This window comes from Choloepus didactylus, chromosome 23, assembly GCF_015220235.1.
Source record: "Choloepus didactylus isolate mChoDid1 chromosome 23, mChoDid1.pri, whole genome shotgun sequence".
Classification (NCBI taxonomy): Eukaryota; Metazoa; Chordata; class Mammalia; order Pilosa; family Megalonychidae; genus Choloepus; species Choloepus didactylus.
Window position 1 is genome coordinate 7,610,967 of NC_051329.1, and position 12,422 is coordinate 7,623,388.

Sequence of the window (12,422 nt, forward strand, 5' to 3'; positions counted from 1 at the left end):
CAGTATCACAGAAAAGGGACCAAGTGCCTCCCCTCTGGCAAGGCCTACAGCTCATGCTCCTCAATTTCACTCAACTGGCACTGTGGGTGCAACTCAGCATATGGGAGAGGCCATGTGATGGTTCCCGCTTTCTCACTGAACAAGAATAGAAAACCCTTAAATCAAGGAACAGGGCGTTGGTTCTCACTTACCCAGGATGTCAATGAATTTCCTCTCAAAAGCATGGATATACTCTGGAACTAATATATTCCATGGGACCCACTGCCTCAGCTTGGGATCAAAATGAAAGTCATACAATGTTGGAAGGTGACCTGTAGTAAATAATGGTCTGTTTCATTTTGGTCATGGATGCAGAAGTACAGAAGCAGTGCTGGCACCTGTCTGAAATGAACTAATGCTACTCGTTCACTGGACAGATCCTTACTGAGCGCCTTCCCTGGGTTGGGAACACAACAGTAAGTGCCCTGACCCTACAGTCGTTGGTGGGTTGAGTGGGGGTGGGTAGAGGCAAGTAAACTGGTGATTTTAATGCAGAGTGCTAAGTTTTGTGACAGGCTAAGCCCAAGAACAAAGGGTGGCCAACTTAGGCATCGAACACAGATGGAGCAGGGAAAAGGATCTGATGAGCCCTTCCCATAATCTCCATCACCACCTTCTACCCACACTCTTCCTTACCATGAACATGAGACATTTTCTCCAACATAGGGGTGCTATGCAAACCCACCTTTATGACAAGTCCAGACTACCAGCCTTACACCCCACCAATACAAACATTTTGGAGCCACCACTGCAAGAAAGATGTAGTGGGTTGAATAGCATTTCCCAAAATCTCACATCCATTCAGAACCTCAGAATGTGACCTTATTTGGAAATAGGGTCTTTGCAGATGGAATCAATTAGGTTCAGATGAGGTCACACTGGAGTGGGGCAGGCCCTAAATTCAATATGACTAGTGTCCTTATAAGAAGAGGAGAGACACACAGAGACACACATACAGAGAGAAAGGTCATGTGAAGATGTAGCCACAAGCCAAGGAATGCCACAGAGTACCAGGAGCCACCAGAGACCAGAAAGGACAAAGAAGGATCCTGCCCTGGAGCTTTTGGAGGAGGCTGACCCTGCTAACAGCTTGATTTCGAACTTTTAACCCCCAGAACAGTAAGAGAATAAATTTCTGTTGTTTAAGTAACCCCATTTGTGGTACTTTGATAGGGAAGCCACAGGAAACTAACACAGAAGGTTTCCCAAAGGAAATACCATCCAAACTGATACCTGAAGGATGGATAATCCTGATCCAAGAGAAGCGAGGGCAGCAAAGAGACACGAGAGAAGAATCGAGCATGAGGGAAGACTTGGACGCAACTGGGTGCAGGGAGGATTGAAGGCACTGAGATGAGTTAAGTGGGGGAAGGAAGCTAGAAAAGTGTGAGGACTATGTCATGAGAGCCTGTAAGCCACTTCAGGTGTTTGTTCTCCACCCTAAAGATGCTGGGGAGACACTGAGGGGTTAAAGCAGAGGAAATATGATCAGATTTGCACTGACAGAGATAGCCATAATAGGAAATGGATTTGAAGAAGGTTAGAGATAGAAAGGCCCACTAGTGAGGATCCTGCCTTGTAGAGAAGGGTAGAGAAGATATGAACAGTAGAGATGAGGAGAAATGAAGAACTCAAGAGATACTTAGGGGGTAGAGTTGAGGAGATTGAAAGGATGGGTTGGGGTATGAACCAAGTGTCAAGGTCACCTCTGTTAAAAATACATACCTACATATATATATATGTAAAGAGAAACTGAGCTAGGGAACCCAAGAGAAGGCTCAGATAAGAGGGAGCCTGGAAACCAGATGCTGTGGGCATGATGGAGAAGCGCAGAACAGGCATGAAGAGTGGAAACAGGATCTAGGGCCCAGTCCTGATTTGGACAGACAAAAGAAGAGGAATTGACAAAGGAGACTTCAGCGGAGTGGCTAGAAGGGTGGAGGAAGAATGTTTCAAGAAGGTAGGAAGAGGCTAACCATATCCAATGTCGGGGCCAGGATGAGAAAAGGACTGAGCAGGACCATCTGATGTGACAACAAGGAGGCAGTGGGTATGCCAGGTGGAGCAGCTGTGGTGGAGCTGTGGGGAAAGGAGAAGGATGGTAACTCACTAAGAAGTGGATGGGATAGGAGAGAGAAGAAATGGCTGGCAGACAACAACCTAAGAAGCTTGGCTTTAAAAAAGAAGAGGCAGAGAGGAGGTCTAGAGAGGGTAGAATTAGGGAAGATTTACTTGAGCATGTCTCAAGGTAGAAGGGTAGAAATGGTAGAGACGGAGAGAATGAAGATATGAGAGGAGAAAACCAGTGGCGCCCGGAGGCTGAGAAGGCATGAAGGGATAGACTTCAAAGCACAGGGGCAGATTTGCCTTGGCCAGGAGGGGGCTTCCTCCTCTTCCAACGGCAAAGGAGAAAGAAGATGGGAGCTGGGGCAACTGACTCTGCAGGTTTGACAGCTGAGAAAGGGAGCTATTTCTATCTGATGGTTCTGATTTCCCTGTCGAAATAAGAAGAGAGGTGGTGGGGTGAAATTTAGGGGAGAAAGAAAGTAAATGCCCTGTTGAGACAGGAGAGAGCCACTTAGGAGCACATACACACTGTGAGGTGGCAGGGAGGAAGGGTCCGGTTCAAGTTAGAGACTGAATTTGTGGAGGTACCAGTCTTCATGGTTGTATAGGTTTCTCAATAGCCATCAATCCCTGGAGAGGCAGAGAAGCTGATTTGGGATTTTCTTGGAAGGATTCAACAGAAAGACAATTAGGCAAGGGTGTTGGGGAGTTTGGACAAAGTGGTTGAAGTGATGGGCCACCTGCAAAGGAAGCAAAGACGAAAGGAAGGAGCCATGGTGGTTGGGAGTTCAGAAGCTGATAGGAAGAAAGTTAAGGGACTGAGAAGGCAGTCCCCATGAGGTCACAGTAGAACAAAGGTGGTGAGAGGAGAGGCAGATTGGAGGCAGTGTGGAGGCAGAACTTATGACTACAGAGACAGAACAGTGTCAGGGGATGTTAGGGTTCAGGGTGTGGTAAGGGACTGGGTTGCTGAAGTAACGTGCAGGAGAAGGTGTCTGGGAACGGGCTGTCTACAGGGCCATTCAGGTCCCCAAGATTCGAGAGTGAGAAAATGAGAGTTAACGACAAGACAGGCAATGGAGCCAACACTGTCTCCAAGTGAGCGGTTTACAGATGACATGTAGTCAGGGTGGAGTACCCATCTGGGAAGCACACCCTCAAAGGAGGTTTCAGATGCTGGAAGAGAACAGTCAGACTGCCACCAAAAACAGCAGAGCCTTTACAAATATGTTTTCTTTGCTCAGTGAGTCTCCATTAGAAAGATCAGAGATCCTTCTATTTTGGTCTTTCAAAAGAACACCCCAGGTAATGAATGTCGACTACAGCTTACAAACTTGTCTACCTGCCAATTATCAGTAAGAGATGAAAAAGGGATCCTAAGATTATCTATATTCCTTTAAGAATATATATTTTTCATTGTGTATAGTCACTTGAGAATGTACCTTTTCTGTGTGGAAAAACTTAAAACCTTAATACGATGGTTTCCTATGAATGATCTACAAATCCAGACTTGATAGTCTACTGTGCAAATAGTCTACTCAGAACTATAGCTGACAAATTAAATTACGAGACTTCAGAGCAGTGATTTAAAAAACTAACAAACAGAGAAGCCCAAAGGAGAAGAAACTCCAAAAGTCTACAGAATGTAAAAGGTTTAAAGAGCTCAAGCAGAGAAAAGGAAGCAACTGCTTATGTCAGGTGAAAAAAAGTTTAGACACTTCAAGAAAGGCCCTGCCCAGGGCTTGGGCTTCTGCAGCAGTTCACACATTTAAACTTCTCCTGATGGGGCCACCAGCAGCTCTGACCTTTAGATATGTTTCTCTACCGCACAAAGCACAAATCTGGAAAACCCATCAAGTCATAAATATGGGAAAGCAGGGGCACTTCCATCAAAAGCCTAACCAAAAAAAGTCTGAGCAAGAAAACAGGGTACACTCAGGTCCTACCTGGTAACTTCCCAGGACTGGCCCAAACCCCTTCCGTATCAGTAGTAGGCAGTGAAGCAAGACGTTTAATACATTCATCAAATTTAATCCTTCCGTCCTCGAGCAGGGAGGCCCCCAGAGAGCAGTAAAGAGCCTCTAGGAAGAAGCACTCCAGGAGATCGGGATCCTCTATTTCTCCTTCTAGCAATGCATCCAACATCTTGGTCAGCTGGGTTACCTGGTTCACAGGAAAATACCTGTTCAGCCCGTATTTTCCACCCTCACGGGGTCAGTTCCAGTAATAAACCCTGGGATTGCAGAGGGACAGGGTCGTGTGACACATTGTATTGGTCCTGACAGATGGAGCCCTGCATCTTGTCTTGCCCACTGTCATGAAGGGAAACACTGCATCTTCTTGACAGTAACCAGCAAGGTTTCAGTCTACCCATATGGCATCTTTGCTTCCCGTAGAAGCCCACAGTGGGTCTATCTTTGGGGAAATTTTTTCTTTTTGCTAACAATAGTGATTGTTTCATACCATATTTAGCTCAGTCTGTGGAACAATAGTCTTCAATTTCTCTCCTTGTCTTCCATCCACTATCCCTTCCACTATCACATCAATGAGATAGGGCACATATTTCCCAAAGAGACGCTGTAAATCGCCTTGCTCCATCTATAAAAAATCAAAATTCCAAAGCAATTGCAAGGGCTCTTTTACTAAATGGAAGCTAGTGGGAAGTCTTGCTTGTCAAAAGAGAGGTGAGAACCTTCTAATGAATGATAAATTTGGCAGGTGAGTAAGCCCTGGTAACAATGCCTTATCTCTATAGGGAGATTTGTCTTATATAGTATACTTTAATTTCATTATGAAACATTCCATTTCATTGTCACAGAGCCTACCCCACAACCCTGAAAGGGAGAGAGGTAGATAACGGATCCAACTTGACAGAAAAGGGGCTAATTATTTTTGCATTCAAGTGACATTGCCAAGTCATTGAGCAGAGTATGAACTAGTGGAAGGCCCCTCTCCCTATCAAGGCACTCAGGACCAGCAGGGATTAACAATCCCTCTCGCATAGGACAGTGCCTCAAATAGTCCCATCATGTTTCCCTGGGTCTCCTCTTCTCTGGGGTAATTGGGTTCTGGCTTCCAATTCCCCACAAACACAGGCAGAGTGCCCTGGATGTGATCAGGTCACCATCCTGCACAGGGGACTATCAATCAAGCCTCTCCTTGAGAAAATACACACTTCTGAGCAACCATGTGATGTGTCACATGGTTTCAGGTCAACTGAAACTATCAGACCTCAGTTATCCAACAGGCTAGGTCCTTTACACACTGCACCCATCCAGTTAAGTGAAGTGCATACGGTAGGTACCTTCTAGAGACATGTCTCTCAATAGCTGGGCTTGTCTGGACCAGGGGTTGGCAAACTACAAGCCGTGAGCCAAATCTGGCCCACCACTTGTTTTGTAAATAAAGCTTTATTGGCACACATCCATGCCCACTCATTTACATATGGTCTATGGCTGCTTTGGTGCTACAATGGCCTAATTGATTAATTGCAAAAGAAACTGCATGCCCCACAAAGCGTAAAGTACTTACTATCTTCTCCTTTACTAAGTTTGCTAGACCATCAAAATTATTACCTATCCCACAAGCTGTGATTTATCTGGATATCTAATAAACATATAAAACTTCCATGTTTTCATTCAATTTGTTAATAGTGTTGATATGTTCAGGGTCCTCAGCAGGTCAAGATCAAGGTCATGGCTTTCAACTACAGATATCCCTCTGAATTATGTTTATCCAACTAGTCACAATAGCTTTAGGCTCATTTTAGAAATAATTTTCACCTTGTTTGGTATTTGGTTAACCCATTTTTTCCAGTATGGTTCATATTTCAAATTTTTAGGATCCACATAAACCATTCCACATCGAGATACAGTTGCAGGGGAGGCATACTGTAAATCTCCAACCTGGGGAAATAAAGAAAATTAGTCATGTTTACAACTATAAACAACTGGACTCCATGTATAAGGGCCATTTCATGTGTAAAGTTTTCACAACCAGGTAAAACCCAGGTCATACCCATATTAACACCGCTTTCATGAAAGGGCTTCAAATTGAGGACTTAAATCTGTGATGGGGAGATTATGCACTTATGACAAAAAACCTTTTAAATTTTTCTCTTAATATAATTAATGAAAAGTTAGTACTTTGTAGAATAGCTGGAAAAGCATAAAGAAGAAAATAAAGTATCAAAAATTCTGCCACACAGACACAAACACTGTTTGGGAGTTTTTTCCTCTATATTTTTTAACATAGTTGAGATCAGATAATATAAAACTTAGTAAGTAAGCATCTAAGCCAGAAATGTTAACTCACCTATCTCTGTGTGTGTGGAAAAAAAGAGATACATTTCAGTTAGCCAATCAGGTAATGGTATGCATAAATCCTCATGCACTGTGGCTTCAGAGACAAACTTTTCAGGCCCAGAAATGCATTAAAATCTTAAGCTAGTCTGAAAAGAAACTCCCAGGGTCACAGGAGTGAGACGTGCCCAGAGGACAAGCAGTCTGTATTAAGCAGGGGATAGAGGGCCCTGGAGAATGGGGATCAACAGAACACCTGATATGATAGAAAGTTTGAAAAGAGAAATGAGAATAAGATAAAGGCAAATAGTGCAAGAGAAAAAAGAAGGTAATTAGAAACTCCAGGAAAAGCAAATGACTCTAGAAGGCAGTAAACATAATCATAGTGCACTTGATGGCTCTGCAGGAAATAATATTTCCATATTCATAATAACATAGCTAGTGTTTACTGACTGAGCTATAGACTATCAGGAGGAAGGGGGGTGGGCTGGTGGTGTAGATGAATCCACCTCTCACAGCAGTCAGATAATGGACAATGTGTAAACTTGATAAAGGAAGAAAGAACACGCTGAGCATTTACTTGCAGATACAGAAGAAAAAAACTCGAGTGAAAAGTAGTTGCCTCTGTGGTATGGGAGAGAGGGGTTGGGCAAGCACGTGGAGAGCAAAGGGATATACATCATAAACTCTTCTGATGGTTTTTTTTTAATCGTCTGTATTTATTACTACTTTAATAAACATTTAAAATTTAAATTAAAAGAAAGATCTGTGCTCAAAATTATTTCTCATCGCTACTTGCCTCAAAGAGCAGAGCACAGTGTGCTTGAAGCCGAATGCGCTCCCCATTGGCCAATGTCAACAGCTTGTTGTCGTCCATCACAGAATTCATGTTCTCCACCCACAGGGCATCCACATCACCATCAAATAAGATGTACCTGTGTTAACCAAAGAAAGGCGCCATGGACCCTGAGAGCTGCCAAGGATGGGACTCGCGGTGGCCTGCCCATGAGCGCTCAACATATGTTCTCAGGGCTCTCTAGCCGGGACCTGAGACAGAGCACCCTACCTGGTCCCCAGCCAGGACCACAGGGTGCATGATAACAGTTTGAATTAGTCACCTACATTTAAGAATCAAGAAACATCACACACAAAAATCTGGATTTCCTGTTTCTCTGGCAAACTGGAAGGTCTGACAACACAGACCTGCATTTCTGGCATGAGAACTATCTGCTGAAGTTGAGTAGTAGCTGCCCAAGGGTGACAGGGTGCACTCTCCAGAGAGTCACAGTCCACCCCAAACCTTCCGTCCTTTTCTTGAATCTGAGGCTGTGCATCAATTGCTATTTATCATGGGTTTTGGTTACTCTGGTGATCACTCTGGATCTCTCCGGTTTTTCTTATAGTATAGTTAAGAGGAAAGAGAAGCATTTCATATGTCCAAATAACCTGGACCACTTCACTTATTTCAGTTCCCTGCTGGGCCCTGGAAGCATCTGAGTATACAAGCCCTGGTTTACACACCATCTGTCCTGGCTGCAGTTCTACGTTGGCTCCACAGCCTCAGATGTTCAAGCTACTGTGACACTTCAATTATGATGCTATGATGGTTCCCACCACAGCAAAGATCACATGCAAAGGACCGATGATATTCTTTGATTGTGTTGGAACGGTGGTCTGACATTCCTTCCGTTTAATTCACTGATATAAGTAGGTGGGTTTTTTTAGTGTTAACATTTTGGTTTGTTTTCTTTCAATATGTTTTTCTTTTTAACTTTTTAGTTTTAGATAACTTAAAACTTACAGAGTAACAGGAACAGAACAAAAAAAAAACTCTGTATATTCCTCACTGAGATTCTCTAATTGTTACCTTTTTTTGGCCACATTTGTACATGCTCACTTTCTATCTCTGAATCGTTTGACATTAAGTTTCAGACATAATACACCCTTATTCCTAAATACTTCAGCATGTATTTCCTAAGAACAAGCACCTTCTCCTACATAACTGGAGTACAATGATCACATTCAAGAAATTTAACATCAGCACACTGTTAACTAAAACACAGACATACTCAAAGGTCACCAATTGTCCCAACAGAAAATCTCCATTTCATAACTATCCCAGGAACAGGAGACTCAGGCTATCATCAACAGATGCCATAACCACTTTGATGAGAGACAGGATATTTACATCGTCTTAGGGTCTCTCCCCCCAGACTGCATGTTAACTGCAGAGGGAAAAATAGAAGACACTTGAAGTAGATGAGCAAAGTCAACCTCATTAATAGCAGGGCAAACCAATATCATGTCATGAGCCTCTGATAAGCTGCAGCGAGGCCACCAGAACACTTCTGTGAGATTCCTGACAAAGATGCATATCCAAAATCTAATCCTGGGGAAGAATCAGACAAGTCCCACCTGAGGCCATTATGTAACACATCTGGCCTAGATGCTTCCAAAACATCAACACCAAGGAAGGTTAGGAAAGTCTAAGGAACTGCTCCAGGTTCAAGGAGGCCAATAGGATGGGACAACTGAACACAATGAATCCAGAACCAGGTGAGGACTGCTAAAGGGAGGCTGCTTTAAAAGCCATCAGTTGGGACTTGAGACTCTTGTTATTTAAGAGGTTTTTTTATTCCAATCCTGACTTCTTAATAGGATTTGACTAGAAAGTAAAATCAAGATTCCTACTGCATTTATATGAGGCATTATAGAAAACACTAACATTGGGAAAAAGGCTTTTTCCTAACAGAATCTGTGATGATTAATTTTATGTTTCAACTTGGCTCGGCTACAGCACTCCATTAAGTGTTCAGACACTACTCCAGGGGACATTGTGTATTTCACAGATGAGGTTAACATTTACAACCAGTTGACTTAAAATAAATGGGATTCCCTAAATAATGTGGGTGGACCCCTTCCAATCACTTGAATGGCCTACAGAGAAAAAAACTCAGGTTTCCTGGAGAAGAAGCAATTCTGCCTCAACACTGCAGCATCATCTCCTACCTGAGCTTCTAACCTGCCAGCCTCCCCTGTGGGCTTCAGACTTGCCTGTCCCACCACCTCGTGATCCAATTCCTTACAAGCAACAGGTGCTGGTTCTCTGAAGAACCATGACAGATAGAGCACCCTACGGAGCATCGCCACACTAGGCATCACTTGCCCCTCACCAGTGGGGAGGAGCAAGCATCGTCAGCCACATTTACTGGAACGCTGCAGCTCAGGAAGGCCTTCCGGCACTGTCCACGACACTTGGCTTCCTGTCCTTGACTTCCCTTGTAGGGCAGCATGGCCACAGGCAGCCTGGCCTGGCAGCTGCGATTGAGGGCTCAGAGTCGGGAAGCCCAAGTTCAAATCACTGGCCCTGGGGCAAGTTTCTTAACTTCTCTAGGACTTGGTTTCCTCGGTGGCAAGATGGGGATGATCACAGTATCTGCCACGCAGGGCTGCTGAGGAGGCCGACACAGAAATACATACAAAAGCATTGAGAAGGGTACCTGGCCCATCGAAAGCAGAGCCTCCAGGGTTTGAATCCAAGCCTGCTTGAGTCCAGGCATGACACTACAGTACTATGCTTAATTTTGCCACTATTTGTAAAGTTAGCTAAGTAACAATTAAACCATGTTCTTTCCTACTCACTTGCGCTCCTTCTTATCCGTGGGCTTGTTGATCTCCCTGAAGATGTTTGACAAAACTCCATCTGTCCAGTCCCGGGTGGTGGGATCCAGAATGCCGTAGAGTTCTATGACACTAACAGCTTTGGGGTTCAGGATGTACAGCTTTGTCAGCAGCCCGAGCCTAAATCAAAAGAAGGGCTTCAGCTGTGGTTCAGGCAGGCTAAATGCATTGGGAAAACAAGCTGGGCTACAGAAGATTTGGAGTTGCACCTGGCTAAATATTTCCAAGTCAATCCAGCAATTAAAATGCAATCCATTCCCACCCACTCCTGGGCTTTCCACTCACCGTTAATGTTTACACGAAAACGTAAAGCAAACCACGATTCACGGGAAATGCAGCCACAACACAAACGAGGCCTCAGTTAAAGCACAGCTTTGCCTTCTGAAGGTAACAAGATGCTAACTTTTGTGATACTATCAGTATTGGTACAGAGAAAACAATACTCCGTCATCCAGGATAATGTAACAAGACTTTGGACAACTAATGTTCAATCCCTGGCATTTACAGGACAACCTGTGCTGTGAGCTGCAACTTTATAAACCATGTGGACGGGCCATTTCCCACTGCAATGCCTGTAAATTCCCACAATGCTATGTGAGTAATTGATCTAAAGAAAAATTTCACAAGTCAGAGTCCAAAGTTAGCAAAAATAATAGTAATAATAATGAAAAGATTCATTACTAATGATGAATTAATCAGAATAAAGAACGAAATACAGAACAACTACTGGACCCACAGTTAGCAAGCCACTGTCTATTGGTTTTCTTTGTTAGCCATACAAAATACGTGAAGAAATAATGATAAGAAATGATAGTCACTTAATTGTGGGATTTTCCAGACTACCTAGAAATAACAGAGTCACAAAGATTACAATGCTTGATTTGGTTTTTGTGCTGGAATATTAGCATCCACTGAGGTCATTCTGGAATACAGTTATTGCTTAGGAGTGAAGTGAGAAGCCAGAAAATCCATTTTCAGCATAAGCATATCAATACACTACAGCCTTTTTGCTATTCTAAATATGAGCATGAGATCCCTTTTTTCCTTACGGCAGAATTGGGACGCATCTAGGGAGCAGACACTCTCTTCCGGCCACTGCGATACCATACAATGATGGGTCCTGGCCAACTTTACAGGAGTAATCCACCCAACGAATGATTATGACTGTGCCAGTTTGGATATATTATGTCCCCCAGAACAGCTATGTTCTTTAATGCAGTATCGTGGGGGCAGATTTATTAGTCTTTTGATTAGGGTGGAAACTTTTGATTGAGTGTTTCCGTGAAGATGTGACTCACCCAACTGTGGGTGAAACTTTTGATTAAATTATTTCCATGGAAGTGTAGCCCCGCCCATTCAGGGTGGGTCTTGATTAGGTCACTGGAGAATTTAAGAGACACTAAGAGCTGACACAGACTCAGATGCTTGCTGACGCTTGGAGAGATGCTTGGAGATGCAGACAGAAGGAATCTTGGAGATGCTATGCTAAGAGATGAGGACCAGAGTTTGCCCTGGAGAAGCTGAGAGACGACTGCCAGATGCTTAGAGGGAAAAGCCACTGGAATCAGAATCTGAAAGCAATGCAACCCAGGAGCAAAGGACCAGCAGACGCCAGCCATGTGCCTTCCCAGCTAACAGAGATGTTCTCGCCACCATTGGCCATTCTTTAGTGAAGGTATCCTCTTGTTGATGCCTTAATTTGGACACTTTTATGGACTTAGGACTATAAATTTGTAACCAAATAAATCCCCTTTATAAAAGCCAATCCATTTCTGGTATTTTGCATAATGGCAGCATTAGCAAACTGGAACAATGACCTAACAAGTTTCAAAATATCTTCACAGGCTATTTTGTGCAATTCTCATTTCATAAACCTATCCACAGTCTGATATGCAAAAGGGAGGTTACTGTTTTACATTCTAAAATATGTTAACTAAATCAACAATGAAGCAAGTAAAGGCCCTCTGAGTTTAAAAGCGCGTTTAGGACAAATTTACCCTTCCAGGAAGCCAGAAAGTAAAGCAGGACTAGAAAATGCTGCCACCAACCATTCACGGTGAAACAGCCTGGCAATGGGCCCTTGGCAGCCATACTCACTTGGTCTGGGCCTGACACAGAGCGTTAATGACCACGGACTTGCCACCTCCGGTGGGCCCCACCACCATCGTCGTGTGGCGGGTAAGCATGGTCTCGAACATTTGCACCACTTTATCCACCTGCCGGACAAACATTGGCAGCTGGGTTGAAACACATCTGTTTTTTCTTTTTAACAGCTTTATTGAGATATAATTCACACTCCATATAATTCACCCATTTAAAACGTGCAAGTCAGTG

At 43.6% G+C, this 12,422-nt stretch overlaps 1 protein-coding gene across 8 annotated transcripts in view; it reads right to left on the reverse strand.

Annotated features, from left to right (window-relative positions):
* DNAH10 (dynein axonemal heavy chain 10) overlaps positions 1-12,422 on the reverse strand; it is a 183,860-nt gene that overhangs the window by 60,964 nt on the left and 110,474 nt on the right. For all 8 annotated transcript variants that reach the window (XR_005213945.1, XM_037816529.1, XM_037816528.1 and 5 more), the window contains 7 exons: positions 12,186-12,304; positions 10,050-10,208; positions 7,207-7,342; positions 5,889-6,011; positions 4,570-4,704; positions 4,053-4,269; positions 192-311 (listed from right to left, as the gene is read on the reverse strand). Coding sequence is in view for 7 of the 8 variants with exons in the window: in XM_037816529.1 (XP_037672457.1) it covers positions 192-311; positions 4,053-4,269; positions 4,570-4,704; positions 5,889-6,011; positions 7,207-7,342; positions 10,050-10,208; positions 12,186-12,304 (1,009 nt within the window). In the remaining variant the exon portion in view is untranslated. The remainder of the gene's footprint in view (positions 1-191; positions 312-4,052; positions 4,270-4,569; positions 4,705-5,888; positions 6,012-7,206; positions 7,343-10,049; positions 10,209-12,185; positions 12,305-12,422) is intronic.